This window comes from Sprattus sprattus, assembly GCF_963457725.1.
Source record: "Sprattus sprattus genome assembly, chromosome: 20".
NCBI classification, from domain to species: domain Eukaryota; kingdom Metazoa; phylum Chordata; class Actinopteri; order Clupeiformes; family Clupeidae; genus Sprattus; species Sprattus sprattus.
The window spans coordinates 20,363,406-20,383,552 of NC_137918.1; the positions used below are offsets into that span (position 1 = coordinate 20,363,406).

At 42.8% G+C, this 20,147-nt stretch overlaps 1 protein-coding gene across 3 annotated transcripts; it reads left to right on the forward strand.

The window, feature by feature from the left end:
- The first annotated feature begins 1,760 nt into the window (after window positions 1-1,760).
- LOC308381483 (uncharacterized protein) lies at window positions 1,761-19,447 on the forward strand. 3 transcript variants are annotated; one of them, XM_080859063.1, is made up of 21 exons: window positions 1,761-1,928; window positions 2,084-2,217; window positions 11,269-12,493; window positions 12,850-12,911; window positions 13,067-13,108; window positions 13,204-13,490; window positions 13,801-14,235; window positions 14,388-14,422; window positions 14,590-14,709; window positions 14,791-14,910; window positions 15,047-15,088; window positions 15,226-15,360; window positions 15,528-15,647; window positions 15,757-15,782; window positions 15,927-16,410; window positions 17,054-17,338; window positions 17,451-17,544; window positions 17,810-17,971; window positions 18,193-18,318; window positions 18,819-18,940; window positions 19,206-19,447. In XM_080859063.1, exons 2-21 carry the CDS (start codon window positions 2,108-2,110, stop codon window positions 19,263-19,265), a joined length of 4,092 nt encoding a protein of 1,363 aa, XP_080715189.1. In that variant the 5' UTR covers window positions 1,761-1,928; window positions 2,084-2,107; the 3' UTR covers window positions 19,266-19,447. The 3 variants fall into 3 exon arrangements, with proteins under 3 accessions (XP_080715189.1, XP_080715188.1, XP_080715190.1); XM_080859062.1 differs by having other exon boundaries at window positions 1,761-2,217; XM_080859064.1 differs by having other exon boundaries at window positions 1,761-2,217; window positions 13,207-13,490.
- Window positions 19,448-20,147: the final 700 nt, after the last annotated feature.

Below are 20,147 nucleotides of genomic sequence, written 5' to 3' on the forward strand. Positions count from 1 at the left end.
CACGGAAGGAGAGGAGGAGGGATTCCAGGTGGACTGGACAACCGGCAATGATCTGGAGGTAATTATTTATGTTTTGTTTTCTTGTGCGATCTTCCGAGTTCTCTTCTCTTAGAAAACGGAATGGGCAGTAATGATAGTGGTGCTATAGCGATTACTAATGGTGATGATGGTTGATAATATATACATGCAATAATGTTAGTTATAGATACAATAATGGCATAATGAATAAATAGCATTTACATTTAGCAGACGTCTTTGTCCAAAGATTTTAGATAAGAAAAATAACGTGGAGAACTGTATAGCATAATACATCATAATGAATAGTAATACAATTATGAATAAATATAAATACTATAAATAACATTGATGGAACTGGAAATATACTATTCTGTTAGTGTAGCTTTATTGTGTATCCAACTTGAATGTGTACTCCCTGTCTGTGCCTCAAAGAGACCTGAACAATTGGCATATGAACACCTATAACCCCTATACCCTATAGACAGTCTAGTAGGCCATTATCTTAGCACCAGCTGAGAGGGTGGGTCTCATAATAATACAATGATTAAATGCTTTGTCATATGTATTTTCAGATATCTCCATCTCCAGGATAACGTTGACCCCGCCATGGCTTCATGCTCCATGTGAACCGCGAGGCCAGCTCCACCCCAGGATGTCTCCATCCCTCTCCTCTCCTCCCTCCCCATTTCTCTTTCCCCCTCCCTCCCCCTCTTCCCCTCCCTCATAATGTTTGCATACTTGAAAATTGTATTTATTGTATTTTATATCATTGATTTATATTGTTTTTGTGTGTTTGAGAGTTTTTTTACAAATGTTATTGTTGTTTGTGTGCTCAGGGAGCAGGTTTTAATAAAACCTGCAGTTCTTACCTTCACAATGCTTCTTATTTCATGTTTCTAAGTGCTACAGAGGCTTAGATATTAAGGTTTTTGTAGACGTTGACAATTCTTACTGTTTTCTCAGAAAACCCTCAGGAAATGAGGTACTTTCTCATAGAATAGCATAGGATTTAACAGGCGTTTTTAGCAGGCGTTTTAGGCAGAAATGGGTTAATGGAGAGAGGATCCTGGGTCCTTCTGTCCTCCCTCTACTCATAGGATAGAAGACCTCCACTACTGTCTGGACAGATGGCTTACTCCACATATCTTTTAAAAGGAAACACATTCTCCGCTGGCTGAGGTCAGGGTCAGGGTTGTGACACTGTACCAACTTACGAGGCTTGTACCTCTTCATCAGCATTCTATAGCATGCAGGGCCCGTGATTTAGAGCACTCTTGTTGTCCTTACGTTGCATGGTATGTCACGGCAGTACCACTCAGCGCCTCCTTGTCCTCGTGCCACTGAGTGCATTGGACTGAACTGGATTGAGAAGTTGTCTGCTCATATTTATGTCTTTTCCACTTATGTCTTTGAGGTAAGTCTCCTCAATAAAAATGTTATGGCTGATGACTAGGCCAGTTATGTGTTTCGTAAACCATAATTACTAGCTGATAGTGTCTGCCAGAAGTGTTTCGTATTCCATAATCCGTAGCTGATCGTGTCTGCCAGAAGCCTGTTGACATGACTGGCACTTTGATAATCGTGTACACTGTCTACTTGATGATATATTGGGTTGTGGACGCTCCTGCTAAATCTGATACCACATGCTTATGGGGGGTGGAGTGACAAGAGGGCTGGAAACACCCACAGAGTCTGATATCATTTATGCTGTGCCCCCGCCTCTTACAGCTGAAGGGTTGGGAAGGGGCAGCAGGGTCAGGAGAGTAGGGGGGGAAATGGCACTTGGGAGTTACATGGAGGAGTACAGAGGATAAAAAGTCAGACTATAGGATTACTTGAATGAGTAGATAGACTGACAGGATAATGTATGTGACTAATGGAGAGAGAGACAGAATCCAAGGGAACACTTGGTAAAAAAAAAAAAAAAGAAGCTGACAGCACTGCATGGAGAACAATTGAGGATGATGGCGGCTTAAAGAATGAATTCATTCATTTGTGGTTTTGGAAAAGTTGCTTTAAAATGACTTTTCCTCTTTTTTGGTCCATTTTTTGGTCCTCGTCATAGTATAGACTACCGGGATAGTTCCTTATGTTTCCGTTGGGATTGAGCACCATGAAGACACATAAGAAATCCAGAGGCCAAGCTTTCGGCCAGGAGGGCAACACCTACTGCAAAGCTGTGACCAAGACAGGAAACCAGTGAGTGGGGTCAGAAGCATGGTGATGGGGGTTAAAATGTAATAGATAAATTTGTCTGTTTCTGGCAGCTTATCCTGCTGCATCAATTGTCAAGTGTCGAATATATTTCTCCCTTAAATTTGATTAGAAAATATGGCCAAAAAAGATTGTTCATTTTTTCAAATAACAGTGAGCTGAGAGACTGCTGATAGTAAAATAAATACATTAGGTTATCGCAGATAATTGGAGGGAACATTTTTAATTTGTTCAGTTACTGAGAGGCAATGCAAAACTTTTGGAATGTGTCATGAATGTGTTGCTCTCTGGAGAGAGTGAAAGTCATATGATATGAAGTTTTATGCTGTAACTGATCTGCATTTAACAATTTTACATGCAGAAGGGAACATGAAATATAAATAAACAAAATTATCAAGGGAATGCTTGTTTAAAACACACGGCTCCGAATTGAGAATTTGGCTGAAAAAGACTTCTAGAGACAGAAATAGGAAACTAATCTATTGTACTGCTATTCAAAGGATCCAGCTTCTTATAAAAAGGAAAATAAGTATTTAACTGTTAATAATATTTTGTTTTTCATGTTTGGTGGAGCTATGTCAATACGTCAACATGTATATACACTGTTTGCACTACAAAACCACAGCAAAAGTGAGTTAGTGGCAATCCTCAATAGTGAGAAAAACTGAATGATTAAGATAATTAATTTAGAAAATAAAAAAAAACGTTTGCTTTTATAAGATTTTACAGATACTGTGGCCTTATGTTATGAGTTATGAAAGAGCAATTTTTCACGTTATTGTCAATGAGATATCACAGATACGACAAAATAAAACCAACTGGCGTGTAGTTGACAGAGAAGTCCGTGAACATGCTGCCAGAAGAGTTTAACAACTTCAAGTTATTCACTGGTGTAAGTACTTGTATGAGCAAAAAAGACAAAGGTTTTTCCACATACACCTCTCAAGAAACTATGACATAGTAAACCAAATGGTTATCGTGTCTTACCAATTGATGCATGCCATTTAGCATATTCGTTGACTATTAACAATACTGACATAACTATCAGAAATGGGTGACGCATGATATATTCTTATTTTTAAAAAATAAAAAATACTGTCATAACTATCAGAAATGGATAAACACATGATATATGAAAAATATCCAACACCATTCACTTTATCATCACAGCAGTTGAGTCATAAGTCATGGTCAGTTAAACTTACACTCACAACTACATAAATTCTTACAAATGAATGTTAATATTCTTCACACACTATGAAACACAACATTCGTAATCCATTGAAATATTAATATTAGAGTTTGACTTATTGCCTTTTAAGGTTTCATGTTAGAAAACCTTTAGAGACTTCTTTTGCCTGAATTTATTAGCCTTGGTCACAGAGTTCTCTGAGTGTCAAGTCTTTGGGAGGGGGAGGGGGGGGGGTGCAAGGGTGGTTGTGTCAGGCAGAGTGGGTTGCAAATCACACATCATTTTATGATGCAGGCCATACCAGTGGCTGGGTACGAGGTTACAGACAGTCACCTGTTGAATTCCTGTTTTAAATACCATGCTTCAGCTAACAGTCACCCGCGGCCTTGAGTTTGTTTATCTGAAGTAGTCTTTTTTTTATAGTTATACTGTGGTGTATTTCAGATAGACTGCTTTTAAGAATGGTGTGTGATGCAGGGGAGAGAAAAAACTAGAAACAGTGCAGGATGTAGCTTGTAAATGTGTGCGGTTTATATAAACATCTAATATCATGTCAGGTTCTTTCACAACCTTGGGGTAATAAAACAGAACAGATAAATCTTTTTGACACATGCCAGTGGAGGAAGATAAATCAACCCATTTTAAGTGGGGAGGAGTGTATATTCACATGAGTGCATGTTCATCTAGATACTACGACCTTTGCTTCGGTGCCATCATGATGAATATGAATATGTTTGCGAGAAAAAGTTGAGGTCAACATATAAAAGGAGGATAAATTGAGGTGAACCCTACTGAAGTAATCTGAATGGTGATGAAGATATTTGTAATCAGGTTGTGCAGTCTACTGGATTACTGTTGATGTATGGTATGAGTGGTTTCAGTTGAGGTTTTGCAACACAGAAATGTTGTGTCTTTGACATTCAGGTGCTTGTGGCATTTTCCAGTTTTATTCTCTTTTATTCTCTAGGGCTTTTTAAATTCATGACAAATTTTATAGTAGCCTAATAGACTAGTGATGACTCACTTGCAAGAAGTATCTGAGAACCTTTCGGAACTTGTTTGGGTGTCATATATTGCCTGTCTCACACCCTATTGCCCACCCTCAGCTCATACCTTTCCCTTTTGCTACAGATATGTTTTCCCAGACAGAACACTATCACGAGGTCTCCTTCCTCAGGACGTCATGTCCTAAAGAGATGGGAATCGCCAAATCATGGCTGTTGGCAGTAATCAAACCTTGACACACTGCCTCAGTCATCCGCCTGTGAAACTAAGCCTTCGTGGCCTTTAGGTTGACCACCTTCATATTACTCCAGACACTGGTCCAGGCCCTGATGGTGTTGTATCCATCGAAATAAATCAAATCTATTCCAGGAGCTTAACACCAGGGGCCTGAAGAAGGGGAGGGGTGTATGTAGCTATAAGGTGTTCCATCATCACGTCCCTGCCCAGTTTTATTTGGTGGATTGCCCTTCGTCCTAATGTCACATGATGTCACACTAGATTGCATGATTCAGGAATGGCCCCCCGCCTTCCAAGAGAACTTTGATTTACGACTGTAGCGAGGGCATCCCACCAGCATGCCTTGAACAGCTATTAGCTGCTTTTATATTCCGTTTTTAATGCTTGGGTTTAGCCAGCTCAAATTAAAATATGTAATTGATTGTTTGACAACTCTTGGTTCTGCTGGGGAAAACTCTGAGAGCAGTGTTCTCCTGCCTGGGGCTTTGATTCTGCCACAGTGTGTGAGGTAATCCAGAATGTGTAGCATTGCATCCTTTTGGTGAACCTTATGCTTGCTTCAGCGTGTGATAGGCTAAAAATAAGAGTCTCCTAAAAAAGATGTTCAGCCTCAGCTAAACAGATGGACACCCGAGAGACGGCATAGCTTAAGACTGGCATAGAAAATGGAATGAGTGGGAGTTCAAAGAGAGAGAGAGAGAGTGAGAGAGAGCGGAGAGAATCATTTACTTCTCTGATTTAAATGCCCTTTAGACTTTTTGACATACGAAGCTAATTTTTACAAATGGCTTTATGCTCTATGGTGAGGTGGTGATTGGCCAGTGAGTGGTAACATTTCAGAATGAGTCATGGTGTGAGTCCATTCCTCTAATTTACACCCTTGTCCACCACGCGCCACTGAGCTGGCTACACCTGTTGGTCGTTAAAATGAAGCTTTAGGAGGGGCAAAACTAGAGTGAGGGGCAGATGAGGTTCCCAGATCATATTTCTCATGTTCATTATTATCTGAGGTATAACCAATAATTCAAGACAAATTCTTAATCCTCTGCTATAGTCAGGGAAATAAATTGATACTTGTTGATGCTAAGCCCCTTTCAATTGAAAACATGGAATATGCTAACTTATCATTTCCAGTGAAATACCAGATGAAACCCTGATTGGTTGTGTTAGTACTGCTGCTACTTGTTTGGAAACCCTAGGTGGAAGTGTATCAACCCCATGCTGCTCTGTTTGTCCCAGTGTGGCTGAGGTGTGATATTCAGCCTGTCTTCACTACATCACTTCACAGTCTCCTGATCCTACATTCTAACCTTTCCAAACTCACTTATCCAAGTCATGGTTAGCATCTTGACACCAATGCTCAAAAACATTGAACCACAAAGTCCCATCATGTGTTTATACACCTCATTCCTGTTAATGTCAGTATGTTGAGGATCATTGGGTCAGATAGGTACGCCACAATAGGCCTGTGTCAGAACTCAAAACAGGGCACAACGGCACACAGATATCCTAATCTCCTATCCTAAGGTATTTATTGACATCTAACTGAGCGGACTAAGCTGATTTGTGAGTAGGAGGGTATCAGAATAATCCATATGGGAAATCAATTAGGTTTGTTTTTGTTTCCTAAAGGAAAGCACTGACAAGCACACATCAAATGCAATGTGGAGAATTTATGAGACTTGACAATGAGGTGAGGGATTTATGTTCTGTCACGTCCTCAGAAACACTAATAACAAACTGTTGGCAGTATGCATGTGACACACAGTTCCTTGACGTCAGAAATAGAGTTGACTTTGTGCGGTGCACTAATTGGGAAAGGTAGAAAAAGCTTATTTTGCTCCAAAGAACATTGAGAATGTATTTATGAAAGAAATGTTGGTCCAACATTGCTTGCATGGACTGATATCAGTTGACGTTAGCATATCACTTGGCTTGCATTGATAATGTGCTGCAAATTGAATGTGATTCAATCTGGTCCTGAGGTATCTTTATACTTGCAGAGTAAAATAATAGGGTGAGGAATGCATTCTCTGTTGAACTCCCAATATTTTACCTTTTGGCTATTTCACAAAACATAGGATTTCAGCCATCTCTTGGCTGCTCTATTAAAGAGGGCTGTCCCATTTTTGTGGATCACAGGTGGCATGTAGGGGATAGTGCCATAGTGCGTGGAGTAAAAATCTTTATATCCCAATATATGGAACGATAGCTTCCGCAAAATCTCAAAATCAACAATGCCACATGAGGCGTCTGTTTATTATTATAAATGTGTAAATTGTAAAGTGGTATTTCAGGGCACCTTTGCTGATTTTCTATTTGAAAACATAAGACACAGCCCTAAAGGTCTTATCTAATGATAAGGTTCCGCAAGAGAGGCCAAACGCTGCCATGATTTGCAAATGCCGGCAGAATGACCTTTATCAAAAATGTAATGTTATTACCCCACAGATGCACACGACTGACATAAAATACAATGCAAACAACCCTGTATGATGTTTTGATCTTATGGTTGAATAGTTACAAATACTGTAACATAAATCAACAGGATGAGCTCTCATAGATAGGTCTTTGAATAATGTCTTTCTCCCCTAATAAATAATCATGAGCACAGCATAACAGGGGGCCATGGTGAGATGGCAGCATGAGAGCCAGAGAGCTTAAGAGGTTTAATTTACATTGGACAAACACGTCTTTCACCTCGTTGAATCGTGCTAGGAGCGATGCCAAATTGTTAGGGAACAGGTGTCAGGGAGTGGGGGGTTGTGAGAGGATGAAAGACAACCCCATGGCATGTACTGAAATCAACACAGCTCATGAGGCATGGGCCCGTGGTAGGGAAGGGCACAGAGAAGCCAATAATCCAATACAGAGTTACAAATGCTCTGAGGAAAACTGACAGTGGCAGATTTGGCCATGTCTTAGATATATCTTGGAGTTTTGGCCTTAATGCTTTTACATTCAGGGCAGGTCCACAATAGCTAATGAAGACTTTAAATGTACATCATGTAATGGATAAGGTAAAGGACAACAATGGAAGTATGCCTACACATTAGGATGTAACATAAAAGCTATTGCCAATGCAAAAGTCATACATGAGATACATGTTGTATCATTTTATTCAATATTTAAGTATTTATTTTTATAAATGTCTAATGATGTAGAAAAGCTAGTGTGTAAGCTAAATGCAAAGTCCATTTTCATAGGTAGGTTATAATGCTTTTAATATCATACAATCAAAACAAATTGTAAGGGATACGACACATGTTGTTGGCCGTTTAAGGCTCTCTCATGACATAATTAACATTAACATAAATAACTTAAAGTGTAACATTAGCCTTTTGGACATTTACTCCTGCAGGTGAGACTCCAAACCGATGTCTCTATTGAATCTATTAAACCATGCTAATTCATGAAAGACTCTTACAGAAGATTGACAGAAGGAAAGCTCTCTATAACTTTTGAGCGAACATTATCATAACTAGAAAATGCATTTCCTGAAGGAAATACCAGTGCATGAAATGCAAAGGTTAAGAAAGGAAGAAGAAAAGAAAGAAGAGTGAAAGAAGGAAAGAAGAAAGGAAAGAAGAGTGTAAGAAGGAAAGAAGAGTGAAGAAAGGAAAGAAAAGTGGAAGAAGGAAAGAAGAGTGGATGAAGGAAAAAAGAAAGGCAAGAAGAGTGGAAGAAGGAAAGACAAAAGGAAAGAAGAGTGAAGAAAGGAGAGAAGAGTGGAAGAGGGAAAGAAGAAAGGAAAGAAGAGTGAAAGAAGGAAAGAAGAAAAGAAAGAAGAGTGAAGAAAGGAAAGAAGAGTGGAAGAAGGAAAGAAGAAAAGAAAGAAGAGTGAAATAATGAAAGAAGAAAGGAAAGAAGAGTGAAGGAAGGAAAGAAGAGTGGAAGAAGGAAATAAGGAAAGAAAGAAGAGTGAAAGCAGGAAAGAAGAGTGTAAGAAGGAAAGAAGAGTGAAGAAAGGAAAGAAAAGTGGAAGAAGGAAAGAAGAGTGGATGAAGGAAAAAAGAAAGGCAAGAAGAGTGGAAGAAGGAAAGAAAAATGGAAGAAGAAAATAAGAAAGGAAAGAAGAGTGGAAGAAGGAAAGAAGAGTGAACAAGAGTGGCTCTGGATGAAGAGATAAAGAGAGAGTGAAAATATTGAAAAAAGGAGATAAAAATGGAGTGAAGAAGAGAGATTGAGTGTGAGAGAAAGTTGACAGAGAGAAAGATGGAGAGATGGAGAGAAAAAAATAGAGAATGGATGGTGTCTTAATGTTCCTAGTTACAGTTAAATTGAGAGGGACAGAGAGAGAAGAGGTTCTTTGGATTTGGCACAGGTGTCAGTGAAGCATACTAAGGCAGAAGGCAGTAACTTCTATGTTAAAGCTCAGTGGTATGATAACAATGGAATAATGACCCTATTAATTAATCAGTAGTAATACTATTTAATTTATCACAATTACCAATACAATGATTATCTCACACACACACACACACACACACACACACACACACACACACACACACCATTGAATTATCACATTAAGCACATAAAACAATGAACTTGAATTGTCACATGAAACACATAAAACATCTATGTCAGTCCATTGGGGTGTGTGTGTGTGTGTGTGTGTGTGTGTGTGTGTGTGTGTGTGTGTGTGTGTGTGTGTGTGAGAGAGAGAGAGAGAGAGAGAGAGAGAGAGAACGATAGAGAATGAGGCCCATTTTCCCCCTCCACATCCCCCCGCTCGCCAAGCGAAGTTACCCGATTTAGATGCACCTTTTTCGGACTAGCCACAGGCACTGGGTGGGGGAATAGCCCGATAGCTTAGCATATCTGCCATGCAATTCTAATGGTAATGCTACCTAGCTTGGTATGCTAACTGTCGGTAGCCTATACATCGTGAAATCAACCAAAATACTGATGTCACTGGCTTTAATTTGATAATGGCATGTTAGTAGTACATTTAATATCAGTACATTTGTTTAATTACTGCTGATATTTTACAAATACGTCAAAAACTCATTTTTGACCAAACTTGAAGTTACGGTCTTTTGCCTTAGCACGGCAGAGTAAAGCACAGGTGCAAGCAGTTAAAGACCCTATTATGATGTCATAATGGCCCAATGTAAGTCAATGGGAGAAATTTATATTCGTTTTTCTTTAATATTTTAAAAAGTATAAAGTTTAGAAAAGTGAAAAATACATAGCATAAGTGTCGTTTACAAGACCTACGCGACAAAGTTTGAATGAAGTTTCTACGTTAAGTGGTTCGGGCTGAATTAATCGCAGAAAAAGGTAACAAGAATAAGAAGAAGAAGAAGCCTAGGAATAACAATACAGGGCATTTCATGCACTGTAATAAGCCAGGGAGAAATTGAAGGGCCAAGAGAGAGAGAGAGAGCGAGAGAGAGAGAGAGTTAGGTTGGCCTCCCTTATGCTGTCGGAAAAAAAGTGACAAGAACCATAACATTAAAGGATACCCACGTCAAAGGCCTACATCTACCTTGTCTTTGGAAGTGACATAGGACATAACTTAATGCATAGGATACGTAACCGCAAATATAGCTTTCCTAAATTTTAAATTCTAAAAAAGATCAAATAAGCTGCAGCTTCATATAAAGGTCTAACTAAACTACTAGACTAGACTACTTACACTTGAAGTTTACTCAAATCGTGTTTTCCGCGCTCAACTAGTCGAGCCTGTTCGATGCGTGCAGCACACACTCACGCGCTTATTGCTGTAGAAATTTCGTGATGCAGCCGAGAATCGCGCGTCGAAACCAATACTTACATTGATCAAATTTGGCTATGTGTCAGAAACTGTGAAATAAAACACAGTATAAAAGGTAAGAGCGTTAATAATATATCCAAGTGTCAGAACTCGTTACTTCTCTGTTGTTCTGTTGAATAACGTTAGTCTGTGCCATAAAAACATTGACAATGGCCATGTACTGTTAGCTAAGTTAGATAGATAGCTTGCTAACCTGCAGTGGATCCGCAATCTTTCCCGCGTTGTATTGAAAGTTAAGTCTAAAGTTAAGTGAACAGCTCTGTTGTATATGCTTAACGACTCGCTTAAGTATGTGCAGTCATAAGGTGATGACCTCACGTCTTTCACCCAGGAAAACTTGGGGTTTTAGCCTTACCCATTTCAAGATAACTGACAGGTGAATGTAAACTTGTCGTGTCTCCGGCGGCGGATTTACTATGACATGACCATAAGTAAGCATGACCATCAGGGAAATATCAACTTGCCATTCAATGGAAAGCAAACGCATTTCAAAATGTCTGAGCCTGTGTGGATGACTGCTTAGAATGTGTACATACACGCCAGCCATAACGCCACCAGCTAGCTACGATTTTTTTTTTAAACAGGATAGGGCGTCTAATGCGGCGTAAACTCGGTAAACCCTATTTAGGAACTTCAGACTTCTGGCAAACGTGCGTCCGAGTCGGAGCGCAGTGTAAACTCCCCTGTTGGCTCAATTTAAAATAAACTATCAGCATAACATAGGATTGCTGCTCCTTTCAATGATATCAAAGTAAAGACAGGGATATCATATTTCTCTGCTCACTACACCATGTCTCTATTTTCCTCTGCCCCTGTTTAGGCTCTCATTGCAGTCACACGCACACTCTCAGCTGCTGGGCTCCCCTCAGCTGGCCAGTGGCTTGTTGAACAACCCTCTTCTCCTCGCTCCTGCCAGAGCTGCGGTGCTCCAGCTGGCCCAGATTGAAGCTCAACTCGCCCTCAACCAGCTCAGTGCCCTGAATCTCAGCAACCAGCACAGCAATAACCCGGTGGCCCTGTTTGGACTGCTGCGGGCAGCAGCCACCTCGGCCAGCGCACTTGTCCCCATGTATCGGCCCCAGGGCGCTGACTTTTGCCCGCCTAGGCACCTGATGCCGGTGGCTGACAACCAGGAGAATCCCTCCACCTCACAGGGCTACAAACAGTCAGCCTTTCCACCTGCCATCCCTGAGGAGCAGGAGGTTCCCAAGTACCAGAGGATGAATACTTGCTTAAGACCAGATGCCTTGGCTTCTCAGGGCCATGGTATGCGCTTCCCATCTAGATCTACACGTGACCTAGAGAAGCCAGGGGGTGAAGACTGGGCCCAGTACAAGACCCAGAGCTCATATTTTGCCCCCCAGCATGCAGCAAATCTGGCCCCGACTCCACAGTTAACTGAAATCCATTCATCAACAGTGCACGCCAATTCAGGGACTTCCTGGAACTCATCAGGCCCAGCAGGGGATGAGTCCGTTTCTGACTCTGTGGGCAATGTACTGGCTAGCTTTGGCCTTACTAGCGAGGACCTGGAGCTTCTTAGCCACTACCCCGATGGCCAGCTCACCCCAGAAACCCTGCCATTTATACTGCAGAACATTAGGGGCCACAAAGCCAGCAGGAATGCTCCAGTTCCCCCTCCTGAATACTCACAGCTCTCCATGCCTCCTCACCTCGGCCCCAAGTCAAACCCAACCCCAGCTGCTGCTGTTCAGCCATCAGGCTACCTGAGCATAGCCACACAGGCCCCAGGAAAGGTCATTGAATATGGCCATGCCAGGCAGGAAAGCATAAAGCGTGAGCCTTTGCCTCTCTCTCCCACCAAGCATAAGGCGGAGCCAACAGTCAACATAAAAGAGGCAAGGAAATATCTGGAAGACCACAGGAGGCCTAGCCCCTGTTTAAGGTCGCATGGCCGAACCTCTCGCAGCCCACCCTCCGGGAAAGTTCCAACACCTTCTATGGTACAGGACTACATGGCGTTCCTGCCCAGAGTTTATCCCCACATGTGCTCGCTGTGTGGGGTGCAGTGTGAAGATGCTAAGGTGAGAGGCTAAGTTATAATAATAATAATAATAATAATGCATTTTATTTGTATAGCACACTTTCACATACAATTATGTCTCAAGGTGCACAGGGTCACAATAGCAATTTAAAACAGTGCATACAAAAACAATACAGAAAATACATTTTTTTTTTAAAACAGAAACCAGGACTTTAGGAGAAGGCAGATATAAAAAGATGGGGTTTGAGGTGGGATTTAAAAGTTCATTATCTTATGTCAGGACACGATGCAGGGCCACAAATTGTTCCAAGCCTCTGTAACAGGACATGCAGTCAAGACGAATGATTGTTTTGTTGTGTCCCAAATGACTGCCTCCCTGTTGTCTCTGTCTCATAGGACTGGCAAAGCCACATCAATACTGTGGTCCACACAGCAGGGTGCAAAGATCTCAGGAATCAGTAAGATCACATATTTAATGTCATTTTTCCACATTTCAATGCAGTCACAGAAGAACTTTAAGCAGGTGCCTAAAATCTAGTCTGAGTTTAGCAACTGCCTCAGCCTTATGTCTCGGTGATGACAGTTGTGACCCTATCGCCTCTCTCCCTTCTAGGTACCCTGACTGGAAACCACCAGGCTCCAGTCATTGGCCCAGGTGAGTTAGTTATACAACAGTGAACGCATACTAGATATACTGTCGATGTCTCGGATTCGGATGGTCAACTCACTGTTCTCCCTCTTGCATCAAAGCAGGGATCGCTCTCCCTCTCAGGACGGTTGGTCTGACTGTCACAGTAGTCACTCCACCTCCCGGTCCTCCGGCTCCCCAGGCCACCATGGCCCCAGCAGAGGCCCCGTGTCCAGGAGCCAGCGCTGGAGATCCCCTGAGCGTCTCTCACCATACAGACACTCCCTCTACCATTCCCTGCCTTCTCACCACCCCCAACATCCACCCCCGCACCAAGGCCGGCATGGGTCACCCTATTCATCTGGCAGACAGAGCCACCCACACCATAGTTCCGGCCACATTCCCACAGGTAGACACTTAACATGGATGCAAGGTGCTGTGTTTAGAAAAGGGGATAGCCTTTCTGATTGTGAAATAAGCTACAGTTTCCAATTGTTGCTTGCCAACAGAGGTTCTATAAAAGGATACGATTACTATGTGCTTTGTGCATTTAAAAAAAAAAAATTAACTGTATTATTCACTGTTGTAAGGCGACCTTGGGTTTCTTGAAAGGCGCCCTATAAATAAAATGTATTATTATTTTTTATTATGTAGGTTCAATAACTGTGTTGATTGAGCTGCATAAGAGTGATGCTATACTGTGTCACGAAATTCCACAGACGGAATGTCCTCAAGGCATGTCTCCCATGACCGCCCCAGGCTGCCCTATGATGCGACCCGCAAGCGTGCTGCAGGACACCCTTCGTCTTCCTCCCCCTGCTCGTCCTTGTCCTCTTCATCCTCCAGAAACAGCAAGAGGCGCCCGTCCTCCTCTCCTAGACGCGATAAAGCCAAAGGGTCTGAGAGGCGAGGGTCCTCCTCTCCTAGATGCGACAAAGCCAAAGGGTCTGAGAGGCGAGGGTCCTCCTCTTCCTCACAGGGCAGGACGTCCCACGGCAGGTCCCCTGCCTCCACCTCCACCAAGACAGACCAGCCGCCCCCCTCACCTTCGCCAGTGTCTAAATCATCTAAGACTGACCCAAAGGCTGAGGCAGCAGATCCTAAACCAGTCGTGGCATCAGTGCAGGGCAAACAGACAGACACTAAGGACAAAGGTAAGGCCCAGCTTGTAAGAATACAACAAACTTGAATAACAGACAATACAAAAATAACAATAACAGCTTTGACCAACCATTGTGCAGCTCTATGTTGAAATGCCATTGCCTTTTAAGGACTCCTCGCTTTCTGTATTTGCTTCATTTTATAGAAACTACAGAGAAAATGAAGTTGACGACAGATGAGGTGAGCTGCTTGCTATATTGTAGAACGTAAAGGACACCACAATGTTTGAACCAGTAGAGCATTCAGAACAGATACCCAACAGAACCTTTTTCTAAAGCCTGTCTTGTAAATAAAAAACTGACTGAAGTCAGCCTTGTTTGTTGTTTGTTGTTGTTGTTGTGCTGCAGAGGGGCTTTGTCCTGATTTCTGGGCTTCCTGAAAGTGGATACACTGAGGATGACATTGTAAAACTGGCTACCCCATCCGGCGTTCCAACAGAGGTCATCATCGCTACTGCAGAGGGCAAGGTACAAATGGTCAAAGTCCCTAAAAGCTTCACTTGTAGGACATAGCCCTCCTCCTTCTCACCGATGACTGTGTGTCTCTAGGCTGTGGTGGTTCTACCTGACAGGAGCTCATCTCAGGAGATGGTGAACGTGCCTGCCTCAATCAGTGATTGTCAGCTGAGTTTGGTACAGCTGTCCGTGTCGGTGGACCTCAGCAGGCCGGTGAGCTACCTACTGATTGCAAGACTGTGATAAACAACGCTTATATGTGCTGAATGCCTTGCTACACTTGCTTAAGCCTTCCACACAGTGATCATTTTCCATCATTGTCATTGTGACTCAAATTTATCTTGTGCAGGTAACACTATTCCATGCGTTGATGGGACCTGACAAACCCTGTGTGAGTCCACGAATAGCTTTCTCCTGTTGCACGTCATTGTTGTATCAAAGGCGTGTTGGATAAAATATTCTTTAAATAGGGTTGAATGTTGGTGAACTGAAAAGTGACTGTCAGCCTTGTGACTGCCTCTTGGTTAGGGAGCGTTAACGGCTTGGAACCGGCTGCTGGTTGTAAACAACGTTCCAGAAACACCAAATGGAGCCAGAGAGGTACAGCAGCTCATCCAACGGTTTGGCAACATCAATCGAAGCTTGGTGCTCAACCACAACAAGGTGGGACAGTGTGTGTGTGTGCGTGCGTGTGTCTGTGCAGCACAACATTTTCTAATGTATTGCATGTTATTGAATATTGAGTTTTGGTTGGTCCTGGTGTTTACACTGTAGCCCAAGATTACTATTTTATATTTTTTCTTATCATTATCTCTCTTAAACCCCGCCAGATAATCTTTGAGATGGAAACGACTGCCATTGCCCAGACCGTCTACAAGCGTTTTCAGAAGTATTCGTGCATTGTGCAAAACAATCCCCTATCCTTTTACATGAAGCCAGATGCCACTGGGGTAGGTGTGCCTCTCAGATAAGTCAGTACTGCCTTATCTAGGATAATCCATAGTAAATACTTTCACAGTACTAAGAATAGGGGTAAGTATTGTATTTTACCCTTTTCAGGTCAAGAAAAATCAAGAGGCTAAAAGGTACTTTACTCAAATATCACTGAAGCATACACATTTTAGTTGACAAATGTTACATTTTTCTTTATGAATAAGATCCAGTGCATTGCAATAATGGCAGATATCATCACTGTCATATATATATTTATGTATTTACTTTTTTTGCAGTGATCCATTACCTTCCACTTCCCCCTCATCTGATACCAATATACCAGACACGGCAGCTTTGCCAAATACCTCCCCGAGTGCCACTGGGAGCCAGGAAGCATCCTCCGGTGAAGCCACAGTGACTAAACAGACAGACAGCTCCACCATGGGACCAGAAGCAGAGAAACCGCCAGCTTTGCATCCCGCAGGGAAGGATGCCCCAACATCTCAGTCACCTGTGGTTGTCAACGGCGATGGTGAGACAGAGGCCAAAGGATGTGGGGGGAATGTGACGGCACCTGGAACGACCCTTGACCTGCCAAAGTTCACCCCCACACTCCTGCAAGCCCTGCTGCAAGAGTGTAAGTCACGGTCGGCTATGAAGGCTGCCACAGGGCCAAAGGGAGGTGATGAGGCAGTGCCAACTGGCAAACGCCCACCTGGTTCACCTGAGAAACCTACACCTCGAGAAGGAGGCGTTACGCAGAACAAGGCTCAAGATATGGTACGTGAAAACAGGAGGGTTGACCACCATTCAGTTCAAGGTGCCCAGGGTACAAACCTTCACCCTTACCCGGACCACAATGCCAAAATCTTCACCCTAACCCTGACCACAAATGACACCAGGAAGTGACACTCAAATTCGTGAAGCGTTCCACATTTTTTTGTGGGCAGCAGTGGACTACTGGTTAGGGTTTCAGGCCGGAAACCGTAGGGTGGCCGGTTCGATCCCCGACCAGTAGGAAAAATGTGGGCGGGGGAAGTGGTAGACCACTGCTCTCCCATGCCCACATCCACGGCTGAAGTGCCCTTGAGCAAGGGACCTAATCCCTATCACTGCTCCCCGGGCACCGCCAATGGCAGCTCACTGCTCCGGGTTAGTGTGTAACCTCACTTCACTGTGTGTGTGTGTGTGTCACTTCCCTGGATGGGTTAAAGGCAGAGGTGAATTTCAGAGTGTGTGTGTCTACACCACCTCTGCCATAGAGAGGACTTTCAGTTTCACTTCAATGCCAAACCTTCACCATAACCCTGACCACAATGCCATAGAGCCATTGTCGGTCCAGCAGACAGAGCACATACTCATGATTGAAGGAAACCCTATTCTATTCACACTCATCTCCTCTGTCTTTGTCATTCTGAATTAGGCAGACAACATGGAGGATGACCCTGTCTGTGGGATGGATGACTTTGTGACGGTAGATGAGGTGGGGAACTTTGCAGAGGAGCCCGTCCAGCCACCCAAGGAGACTGCTGTGCCTTCCGACGGCCACTCCACCGCCTCAAGCCTCCTCCCAGAGGACACAGAAGCAGGCTCAGAGGACACCAGGGTGACCGGAGCGGAGACGGAGATGGAGATGGAGAGCAGAACACGTGGAGCGGGAGTTGACGGGAACGTGGCGGACGGAAATGGAGACGAGGATACACAGCAGGTTTTTCCCCTTTGATTTTGATTAAGCAAATAGTCGTCTTTGTTGCCTATTTTGAAGCCTGTTTTCTTTCACCTCATCTTTACGGCATCTTTCACATCTATATTAATTGTAGAACATGGAGTGTGGGAGCTGCACTGGTAGTGTTGACATGCCTGACCAGGGAGGCGGGAAGGAAAAGGAGGAAGTCATCACCCTCGGTCCCATCAGTGAGTGTGGTGTTTTTATTGAGTTTTTATTTTTAAAGTCTAAGAAATATTTAATCTTCAAGGGGGAAAAGGAAAGGAGAAGGGACAATGTGGATAAGGATATATCTTATTGAGGGTTTTTTGATTTCAAGGTTGCATGGAAAATCAATGTCAACATAACCAGATCTTATAAATTAATGTAAATAAATGAATAGCCCATTAATTAATATTTTCTTTTTGTTAGCAATGCTTATGTTCACAAGTTGAAGTTGGCTCCTCTTGGTAGATTGTCGGGATTCCTTGGAGGACGTCGGTGGAGACAAGGACATTCAGACAGCTTCTTTTGTCCCAGTGGATGCGGTGGGCAAAGCGGAGGAAGAGGAGGGGGAGGCAGATTCCAAGAACCAGGACGAGGCAATAACTACTACACCCACATCACACGTTATAGGTGAGATTTATTTTTATTATTTTTTTTATTTCTATATGATGACTGTGATTCTAACAACCTGTTTGTGAAGTGACCTTGGGTGTCATGAAAGGCGCTTTAAATAAAATGTATTATTATTATTATTATTATTTCAGGTTCTATTCATTTCTGTGATCCATCATATTAATAGTATTTTTTGTATCATAAACCTGATGGTATTCCATTTGATGATCTTACTTCAGAGGGTCCCAAGCGCAGGAGAGATCAGGATGAGGCTGAGGATGAGGTGGTGACAAAGAAGATCTGTAAAGAACCAACCTTTGCTACAGACTACAGCTTGCCCCCTTTTGACCCCACTCATCCTGTAGGTGAGTCTGTGGTGGAGATGCCACTGCTACATGTAGGCTTTAGCCTCTGACATCTGGGTCCAACCTTGTGGTTACTCAGAGAAGAGGTAGGGGTGGACAAATCTAGTCATCCACTGCCCCCAATTTGCTTGCAGTGTGGACTATGACCTCTTTTGTGCTCTTAAAACAAGGTATAATGTTAATGAAATTTGAATGTATTGCTTGATGCCGTATTCCCCACTTAAAGATATTGGAGCCTGATATTACCATGCCCCACCTGTATTATGACACGGTCAAGTAAAGGCGGCAAACCAGTATGCCGAATAAGCGCTGGCAGTGACAACTAGGTTGTAAAACCAATGACCGTTTACCCGCACAAACAACATGTGCTGTGAGCCTGTGACTTTTGTGAAATGTATCTTCCAGATGACAGCCACCGGACAAATGACGTGATGCCAGTGAGGTGCAAATTTATACGTGCACTAGGCTGTTGAATTGCTTAAGGGTGTATTTGATGACAGGTATGGAGTTCCTGGAGCCAAGGACAGGGTTCTTCTGTCAGGTGTGTGCCAAGTTCTACTGTGGAGACGAGGAAGTCAAGGAGAGGCACTGCAGCAGCCTGACACACTACGAAAATCTAGAGGTACTGCCAGCTACAGGCACCATTGTTAGCCTCCATGCCACGGACAACTACACATACAGACAAATGAAGTGGAATGTGCCAGCTCTAGACCGCTAACAGGTTTTCAAATGTATGGAAAAGACATCGCATTCCCTCTACTAGCTGGGAAACTTTATTTTTTTAAGTGACAGTCAAAATAGTTAACACACAGACCTTGTGAGTAAAAAACACAAAGTTGATGTTCTTGCTCCTTATCCCTCCTTTTCACTTCCTGTCCTACATGTAGATCTCACTGCAGCACTGGAAAATGAAGCACATCAGTGGGCCTAATGGAACAGCGTTGTGAAAGTTTCAGAAACGGCGTTCTGTTCATTCCTCCACCTCCTGCACCTGTGTTCTTTTATTTCACTGACGCCAAACTCTTGCTGTGATGTACATATAGTATTTTTGTTCCATGCAACAGAGGAACTGTTGTTGTTAAAGACAAAGAACAAATAAAATAAAAAATGGTTTTGGAAGTTTTACAAATGTCTTGTCTGTGTGAGTCAATGCACAGCCCATTTGGTTTGCAGCTGTTATTTCATCCTCACTACCACCATTTTGCTGTTACCAAAGATCGGTGGAGACTCAGTCAGAGAATGATCAACCAGGTAACAAGCTTCATTCTTGCAATGATTCACATCACAGGATGTGCATCATTTGTCCCGTAAATAAACCACAAAATAACCACTGTGATCAGCGGTAACTAGCAGCACTCAGCAAAGACAGGTGTTTAGGTCAGAGGGATGTGGTCAACCCAATTTCCTTCAGTGCACCCAATAATTACAATGTTTTCCGCAATTTTCTTTCCGCGGAATCAGACATTGTGTGCATGACAACGTGACTTTCAGTCCTTGATTTTTAAATGGATATTGCGACATCCAAACAGATGACCCATTTCGTAGTCGCATAAACTCACAGTTCAGTGAGTTATACAGCTGAGACTATGACCAAGTGCATCACTCCACGGGAAACCTTCCACACGGTGATCACAAAGTGAAGCTGAAGTGGGTACGTACTGCATGGTTTATTATGCACAACATATTGTCAAAACATTTTGACAGTAAGATAGGGTTCAGCTTGGCGCTATAATAGAAGAACATTTGTACATCATGAAAAGTGTTATTGCTATTTAATTTGATTAATCAAAACAAATATGACCATGAGGTGATTCACTAAACACAGAACA